Source organism: Aplidium turbinatum, chromosome 7, assembly GCF_918807975.1.
Source record: "Aplidium turbinatum chromosome 7, kaAplTurb1.1, whole genome shotgun sequence".
NCBI lineage: Eukaryota > Metazoa > Chordata > Ascidiacea > Aplousobranchia > Polyclinidae > Aplidium > Aplidium turbinatum.
The window spans coordinates 16800748-16827929 of NC_137478.1; the positions used below are offsets into that span (position 1 = coordinate 16800748).

At 37.2% G+C, this 27182-nt stretch overlaps 1 protein-coding gene across 1 annotated transcript in view; it reads right to left on the minus strand.

The window, feature by feature from the left end:
• Positions 1-27182, minus strand: part of LOC145774376 (vesicle-trafficking protein SEC22b-like) — a 64944-nt gene that overhangs the window by 14732 nt on the left and 23030 nt on the right. Inside the window, exons 3-4 of the mRNA XM_082585614.1 lie at positions 9260-9420; positions 869-1015 (exon numbers count right to left, since the gene is read on the minus strand). Coding sequence (XP_082441740.1) covers positions 869-1015; positions 9260-9420 — 308 coding nt within the window. The remainder of the gene's footprint in view (positions 1-868; positions 1016-9259; positions 9421-27182) is intronic.

Genomic DNA, 27182 nt, shown 5'->3' on the forward strand with positions numbered 1-27182 from the left:
TACGGAAACATGACTGAGTTTTGAGAGTAACTAACTAGGAGTGAGAAACTCAGTAATGAGATCATTTTGAGGTCAGTTATATGAATAAGGAATTAAGAAATACAATAGTTTTGTTATTTATATACTCGTATACACAAGAACAACAATACTTTTCCATCATTCTAGAAGGGGGGGGGGGGGGGGGGAAATGGGTTATGAACCATAGTTACTGATATCTCAGGGTGGTGCCAACAAACAAAAGGTTAAACCACTGCTTAAAAAATTGTTGTGGTTAATGGAATACACAACAGGCCTCTAAGCTATCGGTGGCCATTGTCACCAAACATTCGTTAAATGGCCACCAAAACTACCAAGTCAGTAAGTCAGCCATGTTTGGTTGCCGACTTCTACAAACAAACATTTCTCCACTTCGTTGGTATTTAAAAAAAAGTTAGTCCACTCAAGTTCAAATTTAAAACTTTTTTGTCCAGTAGCATTTGGACATAAAACTTTTTTCCCTTCACTCGCATTTGCAACGTTTTTTCACAAATAAGGTGAAGTCTCACATACTGAAGCAAAATATTGCTGATAAAAGTTTCACATAAAGCCACTAGAAAAAAGGTTTGGTGAGCCATGCTTAGTTGCCGAAAAAATAAAGGAGCTTACAGGCCTGCACAAGATATATCAATTAATACACGATGGCGGAGAGCTTGGTAAATTTGATGGAACTTAAGTGCAATTTTTCATCCAATAAAAATAAAGGTACAATACAACATTAAAAATTCTTTAATTCAGGAGACAGTGCTAAAAATAAATATTCTTGTACTTTTACACAATGTATTATTTTAATACAATTCTCAAGCACATTAAAAACTTGCAAATGTTTCACCTGTTAAGGCAACACCCCTTTGCAGAACATCATCAATGTTAGAGACCATTATCCGCTGCACATCTTGCAATTCAGAAGAAACTAAACTCAAATTCCTTCTGGTTCTCGTATCTGTGTAAGTTTTCTTTGTTTTTTGCATGTAGGTGTCTAAACAAAAATACATCAAAGGATGTGTAGAAAAGAATATGTTGTTGCAGTCCTAGTGTTCCACACCACTTGCTTCCAGACAGCATACACAATTGCCTTTAAATAGCAACCACATGCTTTGGGATGTAGAGCTCGGCCACACACGAGCAACTTCACTCCAGACAGAGGAGACGTGGCAAGCACACTTCATTCGTGACCTCAAAATTAGTTTTAATAAAAAAGATAAAAACTCAGCAGCTGAAAACTCAACAGCATTGATTGGCTTTTACGCATTCACCGGAAGTGATATCTAGAAACGGCAACAAATTAATGACGCATGAACTGCGACAAGAAGATTTTCGGTGCCTTCACAGCTTTGGGTTGTTCAGATTTAACAGAATAAAATGTGTGTGCACTGTGCAGTCAGAACGCTTCGTCTGTTTGTTGTATAAATCAAAGATTAAAAAAAAGAGTACAAGAAGTCCGCTGGTTCTTGTTTTCTAATCGTGGTGCAGAAGAAGAAAACCTTCATCTCCTATAACAGGGCTACTCAACTGGCGGACCGCGGTCCGAATGCGGACCTTCTGGGTAGTGGGTATTGATAGTGGAAGAATAACCTCATTGCCACGTTTCAGGGCTTCTTCAAACCGATTTTTGCTGGAAGGAAGCAATTTTTACTGTGATTATCCTAGTTGCTAGGGGGCTTCAACTCCCGGACTCCCCAATTCAAGATACATTTTACCTAAAAATGTGGTTTGGTACAGATAGTTTAGCTTTTGTGGTTGCGCATGAAATAACTAATTCACCGGACAGCTAAAACTCAAACTGAACCTTTGTTTTGAGTAACCCTCCCCTATAAGATTGTTATTGCACATTCGGCAATCATTGTATAATGTATATCATGACATGTTATTGCTTAAAGTTGCATTGTAATTTATGTTGTTGGTGATTGCTTTGCTGCTACGTTGTCTTAAGTTCCTTTTCAAAACAGTAGCTCCTACATTATCATACTCTTGTCCAAAAAGTGCAACTTTTACGATACAGATTCCTAAACTTTGCGATGAACATCCTTTCACGGCTAAACCAATGCGGCATTCACTTTTTTCAATATTTAGTTTGTATTTCGCCGTTTGAGCCAACTAACAATATTGCTTTGTTAAAATGACTGTTGAATACTTGTTACGAAAGTTACACATGTAGAAAACAGCCTAGCTTCCGACCAGATGTTCAGAAATACAGATGATAAAAACCGCTATTTTTATGGAAAGGAGTTCTCTTCCAGAAGAACATTTTGAACACTGGCATAGACGTTGACAACTAAAAATAGCCTACTTCGGTTATTTTATCAACAAAAGAAACCCGTTGTGTCAAATAGCACAAAACGTGTGTGGCGAAATGTTTGATGCCAGGCGTTAGAACTTCAATCAAAGCATTCTCCCACAGTGTTCAAAATGGCGGCGCGGACACCTTGGGAGTTTCTCGCGTGAAGCGTTGCTTTTAGGCCTTGCCTTGAAGTACTTGGCGCAAGAAAATTTACTCGTCGGCACTCTTATGATTGTATCACGTGATGCTTCCCCTCCAATTGTTCCTCGACCTGACGACGTTTAGTCCTCTCTCAGTTTTTTCCCTTTTTTTTCCGTAAGGCACAGCGTTTGTCGAATAGTGACGGCACGTGTCAAGCGACGTGGTAGCCGAAAAAGTGAAAAATTGCAGCCTGGGAGTGCCATCCGATTGCTACAAAGCCTTGAAAGTATTCTCAAGCCAATAGAAGTTTTATTATTTCAGAGGTGCAGCAACTTTATAAGGAAGGTATGATTGAGCCGAGTCGTTCGCCATGGCGAGCACACCCTCTTGTGGTCACCCACGAAAATCACAAAAAGCGTATGGTCATCGATTTTAGCCAATCCAAAAACAAATTCACTTGTTTAGACACGTATCCTTTATCTCTTATGTCAGACGTAGTGAACAATGTCGCTAGGAACAGCAGTTATACAAAGTTAGATTTACAAAATGCGTAGCCTACCACCAGGTAGAAGTTCCTAGCTGCAAGATTGAAATTACACTGCTTTCGAAGCCAATGGAAGCTTGTGGCAATGGAAGAGAAGGCCGTTTGGCCTAACGAGTGCTGTACCTGGTATTTAACGGATAATGGACAACATTATCAAAGACTACGAGTGCAAAGGTACGTACGCTTATCGTGACAATATTACCATTTGCGGAAAAACCCAAGAAGAGCACGATCAAAATTTCTTGCAGTAGCTGGAGAATGCAATCTAACTTTCAATGAAGCAAAAGTAGTTATTCGGCAGATACAATCGACTTGCTTGGATATAGAATCTCTAAAGGTAGGTGCCTTAAGTCCTAACCCCGAAAGAGTGGAATTTCTTCTCAAAATCCCGCCTCCAGAAAGTAGCAAACAACAGCAGAGGGTTGTCGGCTTATTTGCGTATTATGCACAATGGAGTACGCGTTATTGTGATAAGATTCAGCCTCTAATTCGAAAAACTACCTTTGCTCTGAATGATACAGCCCTAAACTCTTTCATGACATTGAAAGCTGAATTAGCCCAAGTTACGTTGGGGTGATAGATGAAGAAATATTATTTACAGTAGAAACTGACACATCTGACATTGCCATTTCAGCCAATTTAAATCAGAACGGGCGACCACTTGCTTTTTTTTCCAGGACACTCAACAAAAAGTGAAAAAGTTCACTCAAGCTTGGAGAAAGAAGCGACGGCAATTATCCAAGCCATTCGAAAATGGAGTCATTTTCTAGCGGGACCCCGATTCCAACTTGTCACAGATCAAAAATCGGTGGCATTCATGTACAACAGCAACAACCATGGCAAGGTAAAAAACGTAAAAATTTTGAGATGGCGACTGGAACTATCACAGTATGATTATGAAATCGTTTATTGAGCAGGGAAGTATAATACTGCTCCCGACACTTTATCTAGATTCTAGAGGGTATTGTGCAACTATGATGGACAATTCCTTGTATGAAATTCATGTGGCCTTATGCCACCATGGAGTAACTCGCATGCATCATTATATCTTAAAACAAAGAATTTGCCTTATTCTATAAATGACATCCTCTTGTAAAAGTTGCGCTGAGTTGAAACCTAAGTTCTACAAGCCAATTGAAATTCCATTGATAAAAGCTATGCAACCTATAGAGCGCTTAAGCATCGATTTCAAAGGACCTTTACCTTCTGTTACGAATAACAAATATTATACATTCTGACTGTAGTAGATGAGCACTCTCGATTTCCTTTCGCCTTTCCTTGTAGTAAAGTAGACACTGAAACTGCAATCTCGTGCATGTCTAGTCTTTTTGCGATGTTTGGTAAATGTGGCTATGTGCATTCGGATAGAGGTGCATGGTTTATATCCTAAGGACACTGTGTCTTACATTACATGTACAGTTTGCGTATTCCTACCAGCAGAACTTCTTATAGTATAAGAAGTTATAGTATAAGAACTTATAGTATAAGTTCTACAATCCATGGGTTAATGGTCAGGGCAAAAGATATAACAACGTAATTTGGACTTCTGTAAACTTGCTTTGAAAACTGGAGATCTCCCTATTTCTAAATGGGAGTGTGTTCTACCTGATGTTTTACATTCCATGCGTTCTTTATTATGTACTGTAACAAACGTGACACCACACGAGCGATTTTTCAATTTTCAGAGTCGTTTAAGTCTAGGTAGGCCTATTTCCACACCTACTTGGGTTGAATGTCCTCAAAAGGTTTTATTGAGACGACACGTTTGTGCTAGCAAATATGAACTGCTTGTCGAAGAAGTGAAAATGACTCATGCAACTCCGAACTACGTGCACATTCGTTTTGCAAACGGACGCGAAACCAGTGTCAATTCGTGACATCGTCCAACTGCTCGTGGTGGCCTGGACGAATCGACTCTTATGTTGCCTGATCCGTGAGCCCTTCAAACTCACACAATCTGCCTGGACATGAAGAGATAAACAAACCACCTGTGGAATTTCCCGAACAAGTTACATCAAAAAAGAGTCTGTCAATGAGGATGCACCTGCCCCGTCATCGGAAATTCATATACCGACTGATTCCAGCGAGCACCCCATGCCCTGGCGCTCATTACGTTCAAGGCGACCACCTAATAGATTTGTGAATTAATTTTACGTCTTTAATGCATTAATGTCATTGATTTTATGTTGATCCCTATTCATAATCTTTGGAAGGGAGAATGAAATGTTATTGCTTTACGTTGCATTGTAATTTACGTTGTTGCTGATTGCTTTGTTGTCTTAACCCTTTCGCTGCTATAGGTATGTCTAGTTCCTCTGCTAAGCCCTTTTTTAGGAAAAAATATGCATTTTCAAATGAATGTGCAAAAAGTACTACAAGAGCTTTTTTGAAAATTTCTTTTGTGTATTCGATTTTAAAAAAGGTTGGACTAATAAAAACAGGCAAAATTTTAGAGTTTTGCGCAGTTAGATTGTCACGTGACGTCATGGCAGCCATTTTTGATTTTTTCATTTTTGTGAAATAGTGAAGAAAACGTTTTTTTTTTTGTAATGAAATGTAGTTAAAAAGTCTTTTTTCTTACTAAATATGGATAAAGATACACAAAACGAAAAAAATCAATTACTGAATAACATTTAAAAAATGAAACTGGTAAAAAAAGTAATAAATTAAAAAAAAAAAAATTTAGAAAAAATATGCATTTCATAATGAATGTGAAAAAAATAAGCTCTTATTAGAGCTTTTTGAATTTTTTTTTTGTGATTTAGATTTAAAAAAAGGTTGAACTAATAAAAAAAAGGAAAATTTTAAAATTTTACACAGATAGATTGTCACGTGACTTCGTGGCAGCCATTTTAGGTGCTTCAATTTTTAGAAAATCTGTAAAAAAAAGTTTTTTTCTAGTAAAATGTTGTTGGAATGTCTTGTTGTTTACTGAAAATGGATAAAAATACAAAAAACGGACAAAAAGAACCATAGAATACCATGTAAAAAATGAAAGATAGCCTACATTGAAAAATAGTTATAGTTTGTAGGCTACATAGTGATTGTAGTCTTCTATCACATAGGCTAATGCTTTTCAATAAATGTTTTTGCTTTCTTTCACAGTACAAACTTCAGGCTGTTGAGTTTGGTGAGAGCAAAATTTAGACATTTACTCGTAGGCTATACGTCTGATGAATCTCTATTTTTTTCATCAGGTGCAGCCAGGCCCGGATTTAGGGAAGGGCAGAGGGTGTAGGTGCCCCGGGCCTCCCTTTTGAAGGGACCCCCGACGTAAAAAAATGTAATTTTGTGTTATTATTTTTTTTCGGCCTTTGAAGTTTCTGCAAAATGCTGTGCAGTGCTGGATTACTGCTACTGTACACGTAGAGGTGGTTTTTCGCGCCGACGGAGCTAAAAAAATTTTTGCACGAGGCCCCCCCGATCTAAAAGTGCCCCCGCCTCCCCATCAGCTAAAGCCGGCCCTGGGTGCAGCTACAGAATAATCCAATTTTATGTGGTAAACCCTAAAACAATCTTTATCTGCATGCAGGCCTGGCTGGCTTGGACAGTCAGGGCAAACTTGAGCGGACCATAAATGGAATTCTGAATGGAAGTCAAGCGCCACCAGACTCTATTCGTTCAGCCCCGACGCCGACACACGCTCCATCGGCCTAAGGCTACCAAGACAGGCATGGGTGCGCCTCAACCGTCTTCGTACGGGCGTCGGGCTTTTCCGCTCAACCATGCACCAACGGGGAATGACCTCTTCCTCCTCCTGTGACTGTGGTGCCGAGGAACAAACCGCAGACCACATCATCAATGACTGTTCCGTCTTCAAGCCATCTAATGGAGTGGAAGGTCTGCGTGTCATGGATGATGAAACCAAAGACTGGCTGCTCTCTAGTAGCCTTCCAGTGTAGTCCGGGAACATCGTAAATCTGGGGTGGTAAAAGAATAGACCCTCGGCCCCAGAGGCTCACACGACGACCACCCTCTTCATCATAATCAGGAGACACATCCATGGATCTATCGTCAAGATGTAAATCATAAAAATCATTCAAATCACATTCCCAATCACTCCCCGGGCTGTCATTGACAACATGCGGAAACGAAACTTCTCTATCAGCAATATCAAAATTGTCCTCGCTGTCTGTGTCAGCAAAAATCTGACCTACCGCTTCCTCCGTATTGAATCCACTACCTCGCACATTGCTCCCCGACATTTTAAAGTTTGATGTTTTTAAACAGCTACAAATAACTTCTAGTGCATAGAAACAAGCCAAGCTGGCGCGTGCAAGTCAATAACTAGCTTTAACAAGGTTTTAACTGACTACCCGGTATTACCGAGTACACGCATTTCACCGACATGTTGCTATACCCGGTAACACCGGGTACACGCACTGAAAGGGTTAAGTTCCTTGTCGCTTTTACTGGTGTTTATTTTCAGTCTGATTTGAGTTTACAGTTTCTGTCTTCAGAGTAACCTAGCTGCATTTTTAGCTGAACAAACTTCTCTAATAGAGGAATTGTAGATGGTTTTACTACAGTATATAATAATCATTCGCTATCCCCGCTTGCAGCAGATTGCGCATCAACATGGGTTACTTGACAGGTTTCCATGTGATCTTATCAGCCGTACTGCTTCCATGCTGGCTCAAGGCAGATTGGAAGAGGGTGATATGTCACAAGGTTATTACTCGTTTTATTCTCACTGCGTTATGCAAGAAAGAACACAATCAGTACCCTTTTTTAAAGTCTTTTGGTATGACCCGACCTGGAATCGAACCCAGGGCTACCAGCACCAGAATTTTTGTTAGCGACTTTCACCTCAAAAACTCTGAGTCAACCCATATAGGCTACGAAAAGGTGACTGAGCATCAAAATTTTTTTCGAGTTAGTTGTAAGAATAGCGTTTTGAGCCAGATTGAAAAACAATAATGTGCATAATCTTTGTGATAATGATTGAAGACATTTATCTGCATTACAAAATGGCATTCCTGCATTCATTGAATCTTTGTAAATATTTGATTTAGGACAGTGTTTTTGTTATTTATCAAGTATTATTGATCATATGATGCATCAATAACGCAAATTTTTTGTTGTTTGTGTTGTGCGTGTTAATTTCTCAGGGTGTATTCTAGCTTAATATAGTTTTTTTAGCATTCATTTGTGCTTTTGGTGTTGTTCTTCCTTTGCCGAATATTGTGAATCAGTAAATCTACCATTTCAATGGATTAATAATAAATAGGTTATTTTTCATAATTTTCATCCGATTTGCAAAAATTGAAACTGAATGTCCACTAATCCTTTTCGTAGAACACAATTTTTTTTATCTATCATGTTGTTGCTTTACTCATCACACTTTCAAAGGGTGAGAGTTAAAAATTTCAAAAACAAATGTTTTTCATCGATGTTGAATCACCCTAGTGTAGATACTTGGCTACTTAAGAAGGCATACTTGTATGGCAAAAGCTGTACATAACCCTTCGATCAATTTAATGTGGCAGCCTATTCTCTATTTCTTCAATACAGACTATCTGTATTTTCGTTAAGGTTTTGCGCAATGCGCATGCACGATTGCACATAGTCATGAGCACAAATGGAAATAATCACTTTTCCGTGTTTTACGATAAACCAAAACCAGAAAAACTGTTTGCGGCTGCCCTGCAACATTATTACTTATTTTGGTAAACTGTAATAAATAATACTTTAACTTTAAATGACATAAACAATAAGATAGGTCTTAGAATGTACTGTTGTATCTTAAACTCAGGGCTAAAATTGAAATTAAAATTAACCCTCTCCCTTACTGTAAGTGGAATATTCTATGCAATTCACATCTACGCAACATTGCAACAATGCACAGTTGCACACCAGTCACCAATCGCACACTACAGCTTTATTCAGTTTCACTGGCCAATGGCCATCTTCAGAAACAAAGGGCAAACATATCATCAACAGATAGGACATGGTTTGGAATTTCAGGTTTTGATACCATAAAACGATTGATTCTATTTTAAGTGAAATACAAGTCTAGTAAAATACAACACGTTTAAGCACTATGCGCTTTAAAACCGATTTTGTCTGTATTATGATTATATTTATTCACTCAAGCGACAGCAAAAAAACATTTTGACATAAATTGAGGTGTAATTGCTTTTTTAATGATTAAACAAAAACATGGGTAATTCAATCATAATGAGAACCATACAGTGTGCTTTAATGCAAAACATAAAAGCAGTTTTAAGTGTATCATCATCATAATAGGAACTCACCAAACTCAATAAAAGCATACGGCCTGGAAACAGAGCTGACTCTGTTGCCATATTGAACAAAAAACTCAGAAGATAATTCATCCAGATATCCAAATGCTAGTTTTTTGCTAAAGCTTGATTCACAAAGGATGAGATAGCAAATACCCTTAGCAATCATATAACTGCAAAAGAATAAGAAATTTATGTATTACTAACTTTTTAGTACCAGATTTCAGAAAACACGTAGTGGGGTTCAATGAGTTTAAAGGGTTCCATGAAAGTTCTTCTATTTTTAGGGGAATTGATTTCTTGCTTCACTATATTGATGCGTCATTCTGATGTTTAAAACCACTGTGTCGCATTCACATTCCAAGTAGGCCAGTTAGTTAAACAAGGGGTTATTTCTTACTGAAAGTTTTAAAATACCGGTAACTGTTTATTTGTTGGTGTCTAATCACTTTTTGAAGTGAAAAACAAAATACTTGATTTTCTGACAAGCAATTTGTAATTTTTGTTAGTGGTTGTTCTGTGACAAACACGAAAGTACATCATGGGTTCCGCGATGACAAGAAGGTTGAAAAGTGCTGATCTGGACACTATGCGCAAGAAACAGATGCTTTCTCAATCCTGCCAAGTTTGATTGATTCCAGTTGTTTTTATTACATGAATCCTGATCTGTGGAAGCTTGAAGATTTAGATTAAGTGAAAAGGAAGAGTACTGTCAATGCCTACTATCATATTGTTGGATTTTATCGTATTTACAGCAGGTCAGAACAAACCTTCGGTTTTATAAGTCACCTACAATATATACAGCATGGACCATTGTTCCTGTATCTTGATAACATAGTTAATAACATGTTTAAAGATGGATAGAAATATTGTCTTCCTTGCCATCTCGTGTTACTAATGTCAATCTTTAAGTATAACTAATATATACCAATTTTCAACCAACTAAACCTTTCAACAAGCAAAAATATTAATGTTAAAAAAACAAGCCATGCAAAAAAAGCTATAGCTGTGCAGTGTGCAGGAAAAAGATTTCTTAAACCAGTATAGTCGTCAATTTGGTCTACATACAACTTGCTGTTCAATTGCAGTTGATCACTATTCTTGCAATTCAAGTATTTTGGAAAAGTGAGTCGGACTAAATATGATTGATCAGTAGAAGCAAAAATGAAAAAAATATGATGCTGGAGAATTGTATTGTACATAAGGTGTTCTATGCTTTTATTAAGTGCATGTTTTCTAGACTGATGAGTTGTTAATTTCTGATTAATGTCAATATTGAAAACTTTCGTTATATCTGCAATTATAATAAAAATATATGCCGGATTTATTCGAAAATAAGTTACAACCCTAACTCTGGCCTGGTAAAATGACACAAAATTTTTAAATTGCACTTTGATATTACTCGTGTAGAAGTTGCACTCTGACTCCGTGGGCAAACATTCAGCACAAAGTTCTGTGTCTTATGCTCAAATAAATATGGTGTGGAAAGAATAGTAACTTCATGAATTCAAAAAGACCTGTTCACTTTTATTGACCTGGAAAAAATGTTTGATTGTGTGCTGCGAGAGGTGTTGTGGTGGGCAGTGAGGCTGGTTGGCGAGGAGGAATGGATTGTTCAGTAAGGCGATGTGAAATTTGAATGGACAAAATCGAATTATCACACAGGGTGACTACTGTTGTGTAGAGTATTTTTGTGAAGTTTTATGCAATAAAATCCAGTATCTGTAAACATGTAAGCATTTTAAGGTTAGTACTTGCTAATTCTTGCAAGGTGATTCCACAAAAAATACTATCACAACGCATCAATCCACGTGATCCAGATAGCGCGCTCTGAATGGCTAGTTAGGGAAAACGCGTTGTGTGCCGCACACAAGCGCGTTCAAGCGATTGCTGTCTGCTGCTGAGAGCCTGACTCCTGAGACTAGAGATTTATAGCTTGATGCTGATTACTGAAGATAAGGCTGCAAAATTCAGATAAGAAGTTGTGCTCAGCCGAACTGTTTGCTATAATTTTATGCTTGGTTGTTTAATATAATCATTCAGGCTTTGGTTCAAAGTTAGGTTAGGCTAGGTTTTCCAAATTGTGTAAAGTAGGAGGCAATGTCTGTAATTATCAGGTCTTCTGGAATCATCATTCATCATCATTATCAGCCATTGTTGTTCCACTGCAGGATGAAGGCCTTCCCCATATCTTTATAATTTTGTCTGTTTTTGCACATTTGTGTCCAGTGTTTGTCAAATTGGTAGAGTTCGTCTCGCCATCTTGTCTTCTGTTTCCCTCTTTTGCGTTTATTGTCAAGCGGTGTCCACTGTCCAGTCAGTAGCTCTTCTTGTCCATCTGTTGTCAGTTGTTCGCATGATATGTCCTGCCCAATTCCACTTTAAACTTTTTATTGTTTGAATGATATCTTTGATTTGTGTTTGTTGTCGTATCCATTTGGCTGGTTTCCTGTCTTTCTATGTAATGCCTAAGAGTACTTTTTCATGTGATCTTTGCGCAGTGCGTAGTTTGAGTGTTAGTGCTTTCGTTAAGTTCCATGTTTCTGCTCCGTATGTCATTGTTGGGAGAATGAATTGATTATATACTTTTCATTGAAATCGGTAATTTACTTTTAAATATTGAGCTCGCTCTTCCAAATGCCTGCCAACCAAGTGTAATTCTTCTTTTAATTTCTTCTTTATCAGGTGATGTGGTTACTATTTGGCCAAGGTATATGTGTATTTGTTTCCGTTTTGGAGATTGGCTCCATCTAATGTAATGTTTTGGTTTCCTTTGACATGGTGATTGAACATAACTTGTGTTTTAGTCAAATTCATCTTGAGATCGACCTCTTTGCTTGTCTCGTCGAGTTCAGTCAACATCGTTTGGAGTTCATTGGGTGTTGACTGTTGAAGATATCAAAATGATGTCATCAGCAAACCTGAGATTGGATTCGCCATCTACATTGATACCTTTTTCTTCCCAATTTAAATTTTAAAAAATTTCTTCTAAGCATGCTGTGAAAAGCTTAGGAGAGATGGTGTCTCCTTACCTAACACCTCGTTTAAGTTGAAATTTGGCTGAGTCTTTGTGTAGTCTGTTAAGGAATAGCAATTTTGATAGATGTGTTGAAGGATATTGATATATGTCTGGTCAATTGCTTGGTTTCTGATGGCTTGTAGCACTGCAGGGATCTGTATTGAATCAAACGCTTTACTGTAGTCAACAAAGGCAAGGCAGAGAGGCAAGTTGTATTCATTTGTTTTTTTCGATTATCTGGTTGATTGTTTGTAGATATCTATGGTGGATTAGCCACTTCTAAATCCAGCTTGTTCTCTTGGTTGGCATTCATCTAGTTGATTAGCTAGCCTATAGAAAAGGATCTTGGTGAAAAGTTTGTAGACACTACTAAGTAGACTGATTGGTCGGTATTGGTTCAGATCTTTGTGATCTACTTTTTTGTGAAGCAAGATCATGATAGCAGTATTCCAGGCTTCCGGAGTCTTTCCCTGCTGAAGGCATTCAGTGAAGAGGTTAGCTTGCCTTTTCAATATGGTCTCTCCAGTATCTTTTAAAAGATCATTAGTGTAGTTCTAATAAGATGATGTTCTAATAAGAACTGCTTATTCAGGTCAAGTTGCTATTTGTGGTTATGACATTTCTGCATTTTTGATATGTAGCTTTGAGAATGACACTAATAAAGTTCATTGTATTACTGAAGGCTCAGACAACTAAGTTTTCAGCACTTAAATTCTTAGTTCGGTCTACTGTATTATTATAGGCTATGTAGACTAGCCTTTTTTCAAAAAATTACATTAATTTCTTTACATAGCCTATTATCCTTAATTCATAAAGCTGACGTTGTTGTGGGTAGCATTGTTAACTGTTAAATCATGCCTAAAAGTTCTAAAAAGAGAGTAAGAAGCACGGAAAGCTCTTCTGTCATAGGACCCTCGAAGGAGCTTCCCACTGCTGATTTACCAACACTACAATATGTTCTTACATTCTGTGCTTTCTTGAAGGTGATACTGAAGTACTTTACTACTGTAACTTTTTCTCTGACATGTTTTGATTAAGGTAGTGGCACAAAACATAGACCAACTCGTATATTTTCATATGGATGAAGGGTACTTGTTAAAAGGGTACTTGCATGAGTGAACAGTACACGTACAATAACCAACCAGCAGACACTTTTCAAAACCTTAATGTGTTGAAATAATTAATTGCACGTTCACAGAGATAGAGCACTCATGAGGAATTATTTTTTCAGGAAGCTGGAAAAAAGCTAACTATTCTCTTTTCAAATGAAGATCGCATTCCTAAAACAGAATTGAAGTTTTTCCTCTCCCAACGTTATCGTGGAGTAGAAGCACCGTTGTACCAAACTGGGCCATTTGACAAAAGAACAACGAAAACGCTTCAAAAGAGAGTTTACAAAAAGGTGAGTTTTTACATATCTTTTCAAATTTTTTTGTCTGGTAATTTTCTATGAAATGTACCAAACTTTTCTTCGATCACAGGCTTGTATGAGTATATTCTTTGATAACATGGTCATGCAGAGCCAGGTCCCATGTTGTGTACTGGGGTCGGTCAGTTGTTGTCATTGACGTGGCTCTTCTAACAACATTTGTTGATTGGAGTCATATGAGAAAGAGAATGGGGTTACTGCCAGTTCTACAACCCCACTTGACCATTGCAGATGTAGTGCAACCAACTCTAGATACAAACGAAATCGGTTAATAGTATACCGCTTAAACGTATCAATCGTTTATTTGAATCAAAACCTGAAATCCCAAACCAAATCCAATGTAATGTTAAGTAAAAACATCGGATAAGCGTATACCGCTTAAAAGAATAAGTCGGATAAAAGCATCATGATTTGCTTCTCGTTTGCATACTTCATTCATTTAATCGTATAATTGTACCTGTAAGCAAAAAGAGAATGTCTCTTTTTTGCTTTGCAATGTTCAAAGGCGAAATGAAGCAAAGGTGAGACAGACGCATGCGATCAAAACAAAGGCAAGTGTCTGTAATCCCTGACGATAATCTTATGTGCTAGACATTGCACTGCAAACAACCAATTTTCGCATAGCTGGGCTTCATTAAAACAGAAGAGCAGACAAAAGGAATAATCACACTTCCCAATAAAGAAGTTGAAATGCTTTTGATGTTATCCGTCGGCAACTGGCCTTCCAAGGAATGGACAAGGACAAATTATTTCGGCTTGAGAGGGAAGCAAGCATGTCCAAAAGTTTAAACCAGATTACTTTGGAGAATTTTTTTTAATGCTGAATACAAGTAGCTTACTGTTGTGCAATATAGTGCGTAATTTCATTTGTGCAGTTTCGTTCAGTTGAAGAACATTGCAAATTAATTATTTTACCAGGCAGCGCAAACGGTTTGAAAAAAAAACCTTTGCGATTTCAAAACAAACAATGAGTGTGAGCCGCGTTTTTCTACGATACCTCTATTTTCGTAGGCCACGTTCCATACTCAAAACTACACAGCAGGTACAGAGCTAAAAATAGCACGCTTGAATCAAAAACTTCAACGCCAAAGTTCGCGTTGTGACGTCACAGATATCGGTGATATGAAAGATTGCCGATTTGTATTCCGATTGCTGCAACTTGCAGAAAAATGCTTTGATCATACATGCTCTCGCAGTCAGCAAAGCTGGTCTTTTTTACATTGATTAAACGTCTGTCGGACAATGAATCAATGTAAAAAGGACAGTTTGCTGGCTGGAACATACAGCATAGTGTTTAACTGTTTATGTAACCCAAAACTAGCAAACTCTTCAAAGTTTAACCAGAATTGTAAACAGTTGTAGGAAGTATCAGTTGCAATGTGCGTTGCAGCCTAGTCAGCACAGACGTCTTCTCAACAATTACGCCCATTCATGATAAACCTTTTTCTAGTAAATTGGTTAAACGAATCAATCGTATCAAAACGGCTGGCAAATAGGTGATACGATTAACCGATTTCGTCTGTAGTAGGTGGTTTAAGGATTTCTCCTTTTCCTAAAGCATTTCCTCACGGGAAAGTGATTCAGATGTTCTGATTTCTATGTCTGTAAAGGCAGGCTTGTGCTTTCACTAAAGCTAGTCAGGCTATGTCGAGAAGATTTTTCTTGACTATCACTGATTTTTGCTGCCATTTGTCCGAAAGAGTATTATTTGTTATGTTTGGCATATTATATTGTTTTTCGTTGTGACAGTCAGAAAAAAAAAAAAAAAACTGAACTGCGATTTACATGGATTATTTTGTGTTCTTTACATTCATCATTCACACAAAAAACTTGTTTTTCAAGAGCCTCAAACAACTGCAAGTAGATGACTTCGCTGCAGCAAAGAAGTCGCAAGTGGTAGAGAAAGAGAACTGGAAAAAACAGCAGGTTTCTGCAGCAATTGATGAAGAAAATGACTCTCCTTTCGAACCAGCTGCACCTGGTACATCTGAATGTCACAATGCCCCGGTAACCAGTGATTATCCTGCTCTGCAATCTTTTGCTGTAAACATGTTAGAAAATATTCGCAAAGGCAGTAACTCTGGTGATGTTTCATGTCCGCACTTTTACCCCACCAAAATTAAATTTTGATGCCAACTCACTGTGCTCTTTAATGGATTAGGACAATGCCACGCTTACCGAGTCTATCCTTACTTCACACTTGACCATTTCGAATGCCCTCATTTTCCTGCCCATACTCACTTACTCAGGCTGTGGAGCACCTCATTCGGGAAGTCACTAACGCCTGTAAAGTGTGGAAGTGTTGCTGGCCATCGACGACAGGATGGTATGATGTAAAAATAGATGTGAAAGTTGTTCTAATAGAGAAGTTTTACACTAATTTTGAACAGAAAGGCTAGCAGGTGAATCTGAGGATGACATTGTTTAATGTTTATACACAATGGCAGTTCACTGATCGATCAACTCTAAAAACCTTAGTTTCTTCTTCATCATCTATCATAGACATTCTAACACAGGGGTTCCCAACTTGGGGGCCATGGCCCCCTAGTGAGCCATGAGACTTTTTTAAGAGGGCTATGGAAACATTTGAAAAATAATAATAATTTTTTTTAATTTATCATGTCCAAGTCCACTCCAACACTATATAACAAAAAAAATAAATTAAAATTTAATAAAAATACTAGTAGCCTACATTTTGCTCAAATCTGTGGGTTTTCAACAATGTTACTTTTGAAGACAAAGCAGCGCAATGTCTTGAATATTCAGTATGACATGCGGCTTGCTCTTTCCACCACCAAACCAGCAATTAAGACATTGTCAGTGCAAAAACAAGCTCAACCATTACATTAACTGCATAATGTAATAACTAATTCATGTGCTATCATGTTTATTGTGTGAACATTGTATTTATATCATTTCAACTACTGGTTACTGTATAAACAAGTTTTTTATTTAAAATGACGTTCCATAATTTTTTGAAAAAGGTTGAAAAAAGTAGGGTGGCCATTGATGTCTCAAAATTTTCAAAGGGGGCCACGGTATAAAAAAGGTTGGAAACCCCTGTTCTAACATAAGCAGTAAACAAGCTTACAGCACACTCTTTCATAGCTAAGTGCCAAGCTAAGTATCTGTCAGAACGCAAACAAACACTAAACTTTAAAAGCTGTATTGCTATTTTGGATTTTGCAGAAAATTACAAGCTTGTTGTTCAAGATAAAGTGCAATCATTCCACTGGAATCAAAGTCAATGCTCAATACATCCAGTGGCATTTTATTACAAGAATTCTGAAGATAACTTTGTACAACCATCCATGTGTTTTATTTCAGATGATTTGTGCCATGATACAGCATTTGTCTACAAATTTTCCCATCAAATTACAACTTTTGTACGCCTTCCATTAAACAAAAAAATAAAGAAAATCGAATATTTTTCTGATGGATGTGCACTGTGCAGTTCAGTACAAAAACCTGCTTAACCTCTGTTGTCATAAAACTGATTTTGGAATGGATTGCTCCTGGACTTTTTAGCCACCAGTTATGGTACCAGTCACCAGTCTCTAGTCACCATAAAAGTTTGCCAACAGTCTCCTTGTGATAAAATAGGAAGCACAGTGAAACGATTGGCCACTAGAGCAAGTCTTCAAAGACCTTACACAAACCAAATTCTCGATTTTAATGCATTAATGAAGTTCTGTAAAGAGCACATAAAAGTCATACAGGTTTTTGATATTCAAAGCAATGAACTTGAAAGAATTCGACACAATCTTTCTGAAAGGTGGTATGTTCAAGGCTCCACTGTACAAGTGTACATGGCACATGATCTTTTCATTATTTTGCACCAAAATCTTCTCACAATATTGCATTTAAAAGGATTAGTGATGATAAAGTATTTAGTGGAATACACAAATTCTTTGAAACTACTGCCTCTCTTTTTTAAAAGTTGGTGACTATGTTGTATGCACAATGCACATACGATTTATATTGGTGGATTGGCATGGTGCAAGAAGTTTTTAGGGATGAAGGAGATGTCAACTTCAAGTTCATGGTACTTCATGGACCATCTCAATATTTCTATTGGCAGAGGGATAATTTCTGCTGTGTTCCTTCAGAGTATATTTTATGTGTTGTTTCATCTCCTATTTTATGTGTTGTTTCATCTCCATCTCCTGTAACAATATCTGGACGCAACTATGTAATCAAAAAAGAAGACTTGAAGAAAATTGAGCAAACCTTCAATGACCTTGTGTAGATACTTGTGTACTGTGAAAACTGATTCTCAATTACCCAACCAGAAAATTGGCTTAATCAACCACTTAAAAAACTGCTATTGATGCATCCAACCTTAACCTGTTAAGCGTCACTCCTGGGAAATGAAGTTGCTTTCGTATTGTCATCTTTTTTGCCAATTATCGTGCACCGCGTCAGGGTTACCAGATGGCCTAAATTTCGGACTAAAATCGATAAATTGGCCTCATTTCATTTACTGTGTATGACAGCTATCAAATCATTCGGACATTTAGCTTGTGCCCTAATTTGGCTGAATTTTTATGACCTCTGAAAAGTTTTTTGGTTCAGTTCGTATTCCTAGCACCAGTTCTGTGCAGATTGTTTTCTGGGTATCAGCAAATCAAAGGGTGCAACGAAAGGCTATTCTGAGTTTTATGTTTTTTCTTGCCTGTCTGTCCCTGCATTAATTGCTACAATCGTGCGGCTTTTCGTCATGCTGTCATTCACATTTTACCAAGACAAACACCAGAAACTAAATGAAAGGTTCTCTGCACATGAGAGATGTAGGCTACTCAACCCAAGAAGAAATTGAAAATTTAGCAATAAACATCGAAAGTATGCAATAGGAATTGGAGTTCTGCCATGTCTTGTGTTCTATAAAGCCTATGTTAGTTTTATGCAGTTTATGCACAACAACGCAACTTGTGTAAATTGCTAAAGAGTGTAGGCTAATAATTGCTTATTGCTTTCTCTGTTCTGTCACATTCTGGAGGTGCTTGATGGTTATGTGCCAATGTTTAATTTTTCTGCGAGAACAGTGAAGTGCTGAATGATAAATAAAACAATTTTTATCATTTTTTCTAAAATGTCCGAATTTCAGACTGATACTGTCTGAATTCCTTCAGGATTACCTGGCAACCCTGCAACGCGCAGAGACTGGTTTGTGTGCTTACAATAGCAGTTTTTTCTTGCAGAATGACTAATTGTTGTTGTTTTATGTTAAACAATCATAACTAAATAAAAACGTTGAACGTTGTTGTGGCACAGTTTATTATTAGTCTAAAAACGGATCAACAGTGTACACTATGGCCTACTAATGGCAGATCCAGGGGGAGCGATCGTCCCCTCCCCCCTAAAACACAGAAGAGTAACTTCATTCAAGGTGTATTTGCAAAGTCATAATAATGTAGAACTACACATAATTGTTTTTATTGAAATCCCCCCTCAAAGGTTACTTAATTGCTGGATCCACCCCTGCTATGTAGGCCGTACAAGTACCTCTTGCCAAACCAACGAACTGTGCTTGCAGTTGCATTGTTGCTATGACGCTTTTTCACGCTAGATTGATCAGAGAGTTTCCAGAAAGTTTCCTTTTTTCACCACTTCTCTTTTCTTTGCGAGAAACGTAATATGTCGTGGCTGACAGATCGATGTAAACAGCTCAAGTCTGAAAACGGCATATGCCGTTGGTGCCAGTTCTAAGTGAACAACTGTAAACGTCTTATGCAGTTGGTGACGCTTAACAGGTTAAAAGTTGATGAAGTGATTTCTGTTTGTGTTGTTTGTATTGAGATCTCTTACAATGTTTATGGTACCGGTACATAAAAGTTTACTGAGTTTTTCATTCTGTTCTACATTAAGACAAATAAATAAAATACAGCAAAACAAAGACAATAGGGATATACTTATGGAAATGAAGAGTCTAATTCCAAAACCACTCAGGCGTCACTTTTACCAAAATTGAGTTTAGAGTGTAATTAGGTAGAGTATTACCATAGGTACCTACTATCAAATTCTTTCTTTCCAAAATCTTTTCTATCTGCTTCAAATTCGACACTAAAAATTGTGTTTGTTTCCAAATGCACTTACGCGACATCACACTTTGTTTCCAAAACCATTTGTATCCACATTAAACCAATCATATTAAGCCATTGTGTCACGTGACATATCGCTGATTGTTGAACCGTTTTTGTCATCATTTCGTGATAAGCAGCAGTGTTACCATTTGGTAACTTTCACTGCCAAATTAGAGAAATTTGGCAGAATTTTACGTTGTTTGGCAGTAAAATTTTAAGTTCGCAGAATTTTGGCAAATGTTTTTGGTGAGTTGGCAGTTAGTTTGGCAAAATTTGAAATGTGTTTGGCAGTTTGAAGCATCCACTATCTGGCAACACTGATAAGCAGTGTTGTAGGCTTGCAGCCTACTGTTGCAGTTACTAACGGTGCTTAGTAGCCTACTTGAGCTTCATAGCTGTGTTTTTACTTTGTTTAAAATGGATTTGGATTGTGGTGATGAATTAATGGTGGTCAGCTTGGAAAAATGGTTTCAAAAATTGGTTTCTTTCATTCTGGCAATTTTTATTCTCTAGTTTATTTCCAAAACCACTTATATCCACGTTTCGAATTTTATGAAAAGGCGATTGTAAGTCCTCCAATATTTCTTAGATATGGACAAACGTCATGTCTCAATTCAGTAGGCAGTTATACATCGTCAGAAATCAAAAGCGCATTACATTCATCAAGCGAAACTGTCATAAACATTTTTCGTGGTTTTCTCGAAATCACCAAAAGTGGATGTAAGTGGTTTTGGAAATAAGCTCTTCAAATACACAACTAGCAGATGTTCGAAGAGCATTTGATGTACTCTAAATCCTATGTTTCAACTTTATAGCCATTTTTTCATAACAATTTTAGTTAAATTACTCGTGTTTTCTAAGTTGATAATTTAGGTTTTTACAAAACTTACATCAACCAAATTTGGTAAAACTATTATACTTCAATTGCTTTGTTTCAAAAAAAAAAAAAACTTTTTGCACCTTTTTCTCAAGGCTCCAAAATATTCCCCCAAAGTTAGCGTATCAAAAATAAATTAAGAAAAACTTACCTAAATTACTAGGGATGTGCCGATTACAAAATTTTTGCCGATGCCGATTCTTTGGTTAAATGATTAAAGCTGCTTTTAGTTGGCGCTCTACAAGTGGTTGCGATTTTGTTACAAGTTGCTGCCTTTGAAATGTCTAAAAGCATTCACTTTGTCGCCTGCTCTAGACAGCGTGATTTTTTACAGTAGTTTTTCACTTCTTGCGTGCTACAAAGTGGTGATAGACACTCGTTTTATTTGTTGGGGACAAAAGAAAGTCCGGGGATTGGGGAGGTCTACTACACAGGTGGTCCGTGGCAATATGACAAGAAATTAAAAAGTCACACATATAGTCATATAGCCTACGTTGTACAGTACGTACCCTGTCAAAGATAATTGCCGCAGTTCTTTACAACTTAAATGATTTCGAAAGCTTTTGCTATCCAGTATCGTAAATCTTACTTAAGTTGCACCTTCGTTGCAGTTAAAAAATTGCTTACAAAAATTCTCGTATTCCTCAAAACAAAATAACAGCATTCATAAAAAAACTCAACATTTTGTCAGGACGCGAAGAAGAAGAATTAAGACTTAGCTGAATTATCATCTGATCGAACTTTAGGCTAATGCTTAGTTTCAATCAAACAGGCAACAGCTGCTATTGCATCTTTCTGGTTGAGTGTTGTGGAGGAATGCCCATTGCAATCGCAAAAGGAAACTAAAATTTTACTGCCTTTTGCCACGACCTATGTCCTATATATGTGAGACAGCATTTTCAGCTTATGTTTACCAACATGAAAACAAAATGTAGACTGTCCAGACTTTCCGTGGATCCTGACTTGCGAGTTTGCCTTTCACAAATAACTCCGAGAATTGATGACTTATGCGATCCCATCCGTCCCATTGATGTTGTCAGTTTATTAAATAAACAAAATTCGGTTTTATTCATTTTTACCTTTGTATTGGGGGTCCGCGAATAAACAGATTCACAAATAATGGTCCGTGAATCAAAAAAGTTTGGGAAACCCTGGTCTAAATTGTGACGATTGTCCACCATTTTGTAAACTCTTGTTTAGTAGTACCAGATCAAAATACTTTCTTTGAAAGGACGAAAAACTTTCAAGGAGAAAATCAGACCAGATAAAATATAAAAGTTGAATGATTACACAACGATTAGAAGCTAAAGGAGAAATGGATTATTATGTAATAGTTATTATTTTAGTGCCGCTTGCAGTATGTGAGGCGCTAAAAGCAAGAAGAGAAAAAGCGAGGGAGTATAAACCTCAACGGAACAGACTTACTCCAGCAACTGGAGAAAAGTTGATGTTATTGCATTTTAATTTACGTGTCTTTAATTTTGAATATTAAAAGCGGAAATGTTCTTTGTAATTATTGTTTAATCGTTGTAAAATTCGTAGTCACTGAAAGTTGCTTAATGTTAATTTACTAAGCAGAGAGAAGTAAATTCCAAGTATAGGCCTATTACGCTTAATGCGTTCCAAAACTATTGTGTGATTGCGCAAACGTAATCAAACCAGCTACCCGGTAATCTTCTTTCACGTGTTTGCTAAGCAACAAGATTGGCTGCAACTCTGCGTTCGAAAACAATACTAATTTCTTCACAGAATGTTTTTCTTTTTTCGCCTATTGATGCACTTTGAATGCAAGGCTGGTGTGTTACTTTTTTAATTTAGGTTTTTGTATATTCAATACCGCTGCGTTTATTTTCTTTTACACTCTAGTCTTTTTTTCTTCTTGTTTCTGGCACCTTCTTGAATTCTGCGAGAAAAATACTGCAAACCGCACAACATAATATTTCGCACACTGCATTAAGCTACGTTGATTTTGCACTCTGTGAGCAATAGCCATCTACCTCAGGACTTAATTTATTGGGAAGATGACATCAGAAGATGACGAGGAGAGTAAATTAAGTCCTGAGGTAGATGGCTGAGAATCTGCATTTATCTGTAAAAAATGTCTTGTTTATGCATCCGTATCAAAAATTAATAGGTAGCCTATGTTACTTTAAAAATCATTGGACTGTTAAGCATACTGGGAACCAACATACATAATACTTTATTGGGTTCTTCAATGCATAATTCTTGAAGCGTTTCAACCTCTTTCTATCAAGGGGTCCAAGAGATGCTGGTTGGTTTGTTTCAAGTAATTTAAGAAACTTTTATATCTTCTGCCTTATCTTCTGGTAGCAATGTTTTGTTTTTGTTAATAAGATTTCCAGCATTCTTAGCAGATATCATAAATCGTGTTGTCAGTGTTTCTCGAAATTTAATTAAGGCAGCAGATTCCTTTTTGGCATGTTTATATTTCTTGTAGTCATCAACCAAACGAATAATTTTGTTTTGGATATTTTGTTTTGTCATCAGTGGAATGCAAGCAGACTGCCATACTTTTGCTAGACATACTGCTATATCCCAAGCTGCGAGTTTCCCACTCTGGTGGTTACGAAGATTCAATTGAAGATGATATATGTATTTCTGAAGAACATCTCCAGTAGTTGGTCCAAATTGTGCTTCCTTAAAATGTTTTAAAGGCTGCAAATTACCAAGCAAACCACCATTGTTCATTTTACTCTCCCTCAGCTCCATGCAAGGGCTGCGATTTTTGCCTTTTTTGATGACGAGGTCACTCGGCACGCGCCATCACTATTCGACAAACGCCGTACCTCACAGAAAAATAAAATGGAAAAAACTGAGAGAGGACTAAACGTCGTCAGGTCGAGGAACAATCGGGGGGGGGGACATCACGTGATACAATCATAAGAGTGCCGACTTACGTAAACTTTCTTGCGCCAGGTACTTCAAAGCAAGGTCTAAAAGCGACGCTTCACACGAGAAACTCCCAAGGTGTCAGCGCCACCATTTTGAACACTGCGGGAGAATGCTTTGATTGAAGTTCTAACGCCTGGCATCAAACATTTCGCAACACACGTTTTGTGCTATTCGACACAACGGGTTTCTTTTATAGATGAAATAACCTAGGCTACGTTGAGTTGTCAACATCTATGCCAGTTTGTATTTCGCCGTTTGAGCCAATTAACAATACTGCTCAGGTAAAATGACTGTTGGATACTTGCTAGTTGCTATGAAAGTTTTTCACATGTAGAAAACAGCCTAGTTTCCGACCAGATGTTCAGAAATATAGATGAAAAAAGCCGCTATTTTTATGGAAAGGAGTTCTCTTCCAGAACATTTTGAACACTGCGGGAAAATGCTTTGAACGAAGTTCTAACGCCTGGCATCAAACATTTCGCCACACACGTTTCGTGCTATTCGACACAACGGGTTTCTAACTTTATTTATAGATAAAATAACTTAAGTAGACTACTTTTAGTTGTCAACGTCTATGTAAGTTTGTATTTATGTCTGACTTATGCGCTTGTTCCAAGATTGGAGAAATGTTTTGCAATATGAATAAAGAATATTCGACAGATAAGCACGGTTGCAACTCGACTTCCATCCACTAAAAGCATTTCTGTGATTACGTAATGGGCGATTTTGCACTTGCATTCACAGAAGCACAAAACCCAGCTAGCAAAACTCGTCGTTTTTACATTGATTCAACGTCCGCAGACATTGAATCAAAAAAAACGAGATGCAGAAAATATACTAGAGTACCGTAGTCTATCACGACCGCACTGTTTGATTTGTTGTGATGTAGTAATACCAAAAGTAGTAATACTAAAAATAGCGATACGCACGCTGTTACGTTAATTTACGTTAAATAACTCAGGTGGGAAAAAGTAAGTTAATTTTGGGTTGATTCAACGTTCGAGTCAGCACAAATCGATTTAATTTTCCTGGTGGGATATATTGCGTACCCAGACAGCAAAAAATCATCATTTTTACATTGATTCAACGTCTACAAACGTAAAGTCAATGCAAAAATAACGAATTTTGCTGCCTGCGTAACAATGCTCAAGAAGAAAGTTACGTTTGTATTACATTAATTCGACATCTAACGACGTTGAATTATCATAAAATAACGTTAATTGTTCAACCAGGTAGGGCCTACCGGTAACAAATTAATAGCTCATTGCGAGATGATTGCTTCGATTTACGTTTACACTAACCATTTGTCACATTTTGCAGATTTTGATTACAGCTACTGCTAGTGCTTGACTGACATTTTTTGAAATGTTTTTACTTTTTGCAGTTTCCTAATGACATAAAACTTTTTGTAAGCAGTAGCAAATGAGAAAAAGTAAGTTGAAAAACGCAAAATCAGACTGTTATTGAAAATTAACAGTCTGACTAAAATCTTCGAAATCAAATTTTCTTTGTTTTTTAACATGTGAGGATGTTAAAACCTATTGTGTCATCTGGGGAAAAAAATAAAAAAAGCGTAAAAATCTAATTTTTAGAAAATTTATTTAAACGTTCGCCCAAAGTTAGAAAAACCTAGAAATTTCTGCAAAATGTGACAAATCAGGCCGCATCTTCAGGTGGCCATGCACTAACATAATTTCGGCACAGTTGGGATACTGCGAGCAAACACGAGTCTGTTTGATAAAGAACTGGCTGTCAGAATAGGAATCATCAGATGCTGTATCGGAGAATGAGGTTGTCGCGTCGTCACTGGAATACTTGAAGACGCAAAACTGCCGGTTCATGAACGCGCGATGCCATTTGATCGGAAGCATTACTTTACTGCCCAAGAACCATTTATCGAATTTCGTACTTCTTTTTGGTTATAGGCAAATTGTTCGTAAGCAATTGTTCGTAAAGCAATTGTTCGTAAGCAATTGTTCGTAAAACAATTGTTCGTAAACTGTTTTTCGTAAAATGAAATCCGTAAAACAATTCTCCGTAAAGCATTTCTTCGTATACATCAAATTGTAACTGCATGCACGAAAAAATGCTTTAGAAAGAATTGTTTTACAAAGAATTAATTTTACGAACAATTGTTTTACGAACAATTGCTTACGAACAATTTGTTGGACACCCTACTTTTTTAACTTGACCCCGTAGCTTTTCTAATTCCGATTTGTTTCCGTGATAAAAATCTTTACAAATTTTGCAAAATACCACACTAACTTTTCCTTCTGTTAGCAGGTAAATTCCACTTTTAATTGTATCTTCTTTCACCATGATTTATATTTGCAACGACACCAGTAAACAATAAGCATTCGATGAAAGAATAACTTTGCGTAACAATAAGAGGGTATTTATAAGGTTGCGAACATTCTACAGTTCACAATCTTGAGCATTGTCAGCGCATAAAATACGGAATGGCCAGTTTCGGTGAGTCCGATCCCTTAACGGGGGATTTTTTCAATTTTTTTTTTAAATTATTGGGTACCGTAGCCTAATTATCATTGCCGTTTGGGGTTAGGGGTTAGAGGTTAGGAACTTACCGAATCGGACTCACCGAATAGTAGCAGACTCCATAAAATAGCTTGCGTGATGCTCTGGGCTACCGCCGTTTGACACGCGATGAAGAAGCGCATAAAATTTCGTTTGATTAAACATTAAAGCATACGGCAATTGCCGCCACAATCCAAGGTTTGTTGATTTGGTGACTGCAATGTTTTTGCCGTCGTAGATGAAAGCTAATTTCGAGGGCTGTATACATGTCCGTCCGGTAGGTATATATCTTAGCGCTTGATACTCCTTTGCAATCACTCAACCACCGTGCGATTAAAAACTTAAGTAAGTGACTCTGATACCACACAACTTGTGCGGTAACTCGCGGCCAAACGCTTAAAATCTGACTCTTGTGACGTCATATTACTATTCAACAAACAAACGCAGAATTTTTGGTCATTCAACAAGAAAGAAAAAATCGCAGCCCTGGCTCCATGATGGATTTATAAATGAATATATACACATGGAATATTAGACAGAAGTGTATACAATATGTTATATAATCATACAAGATACAAGTAGAAAATGCTAACTGATCAATAGTGAAACCTGAAATGCATTACAGAAGTCAGAAGGTTATCGTTAAGTTCAGCTGACTTATATAATCTATTTTTTGACACATGATTAAAATACATAGACTACATTAAGCTGGGTGAGAGATGCTATTGAAATTGTGGCGGACCGTGACCATCTTGCACTTGATCCAGAGCTCTTTCCGAGCAATGAAGCGTGTATTCTAACATCAAGTGCAATGTGTACCCAGATGTTAGCTACATTGAGACGATCGGTTCCATGTTATACTGTATTGTATATGACTCCAGGCATTTAACGTTTATGGTGCCTCAGGAATATATCTCGTTGTAAGAATGAAGCAACTGCGACAAAATCATTCATGCATGACTGTTTGTTTCAATTTTTTATAATAATAACTTTTTTTCTGTTGCTTTGAGACACTTTTTAATATATTTTTTGAACTCCTTACCCCCAAAAACCCCTTGGCAGCAACTTTCACCATTTTT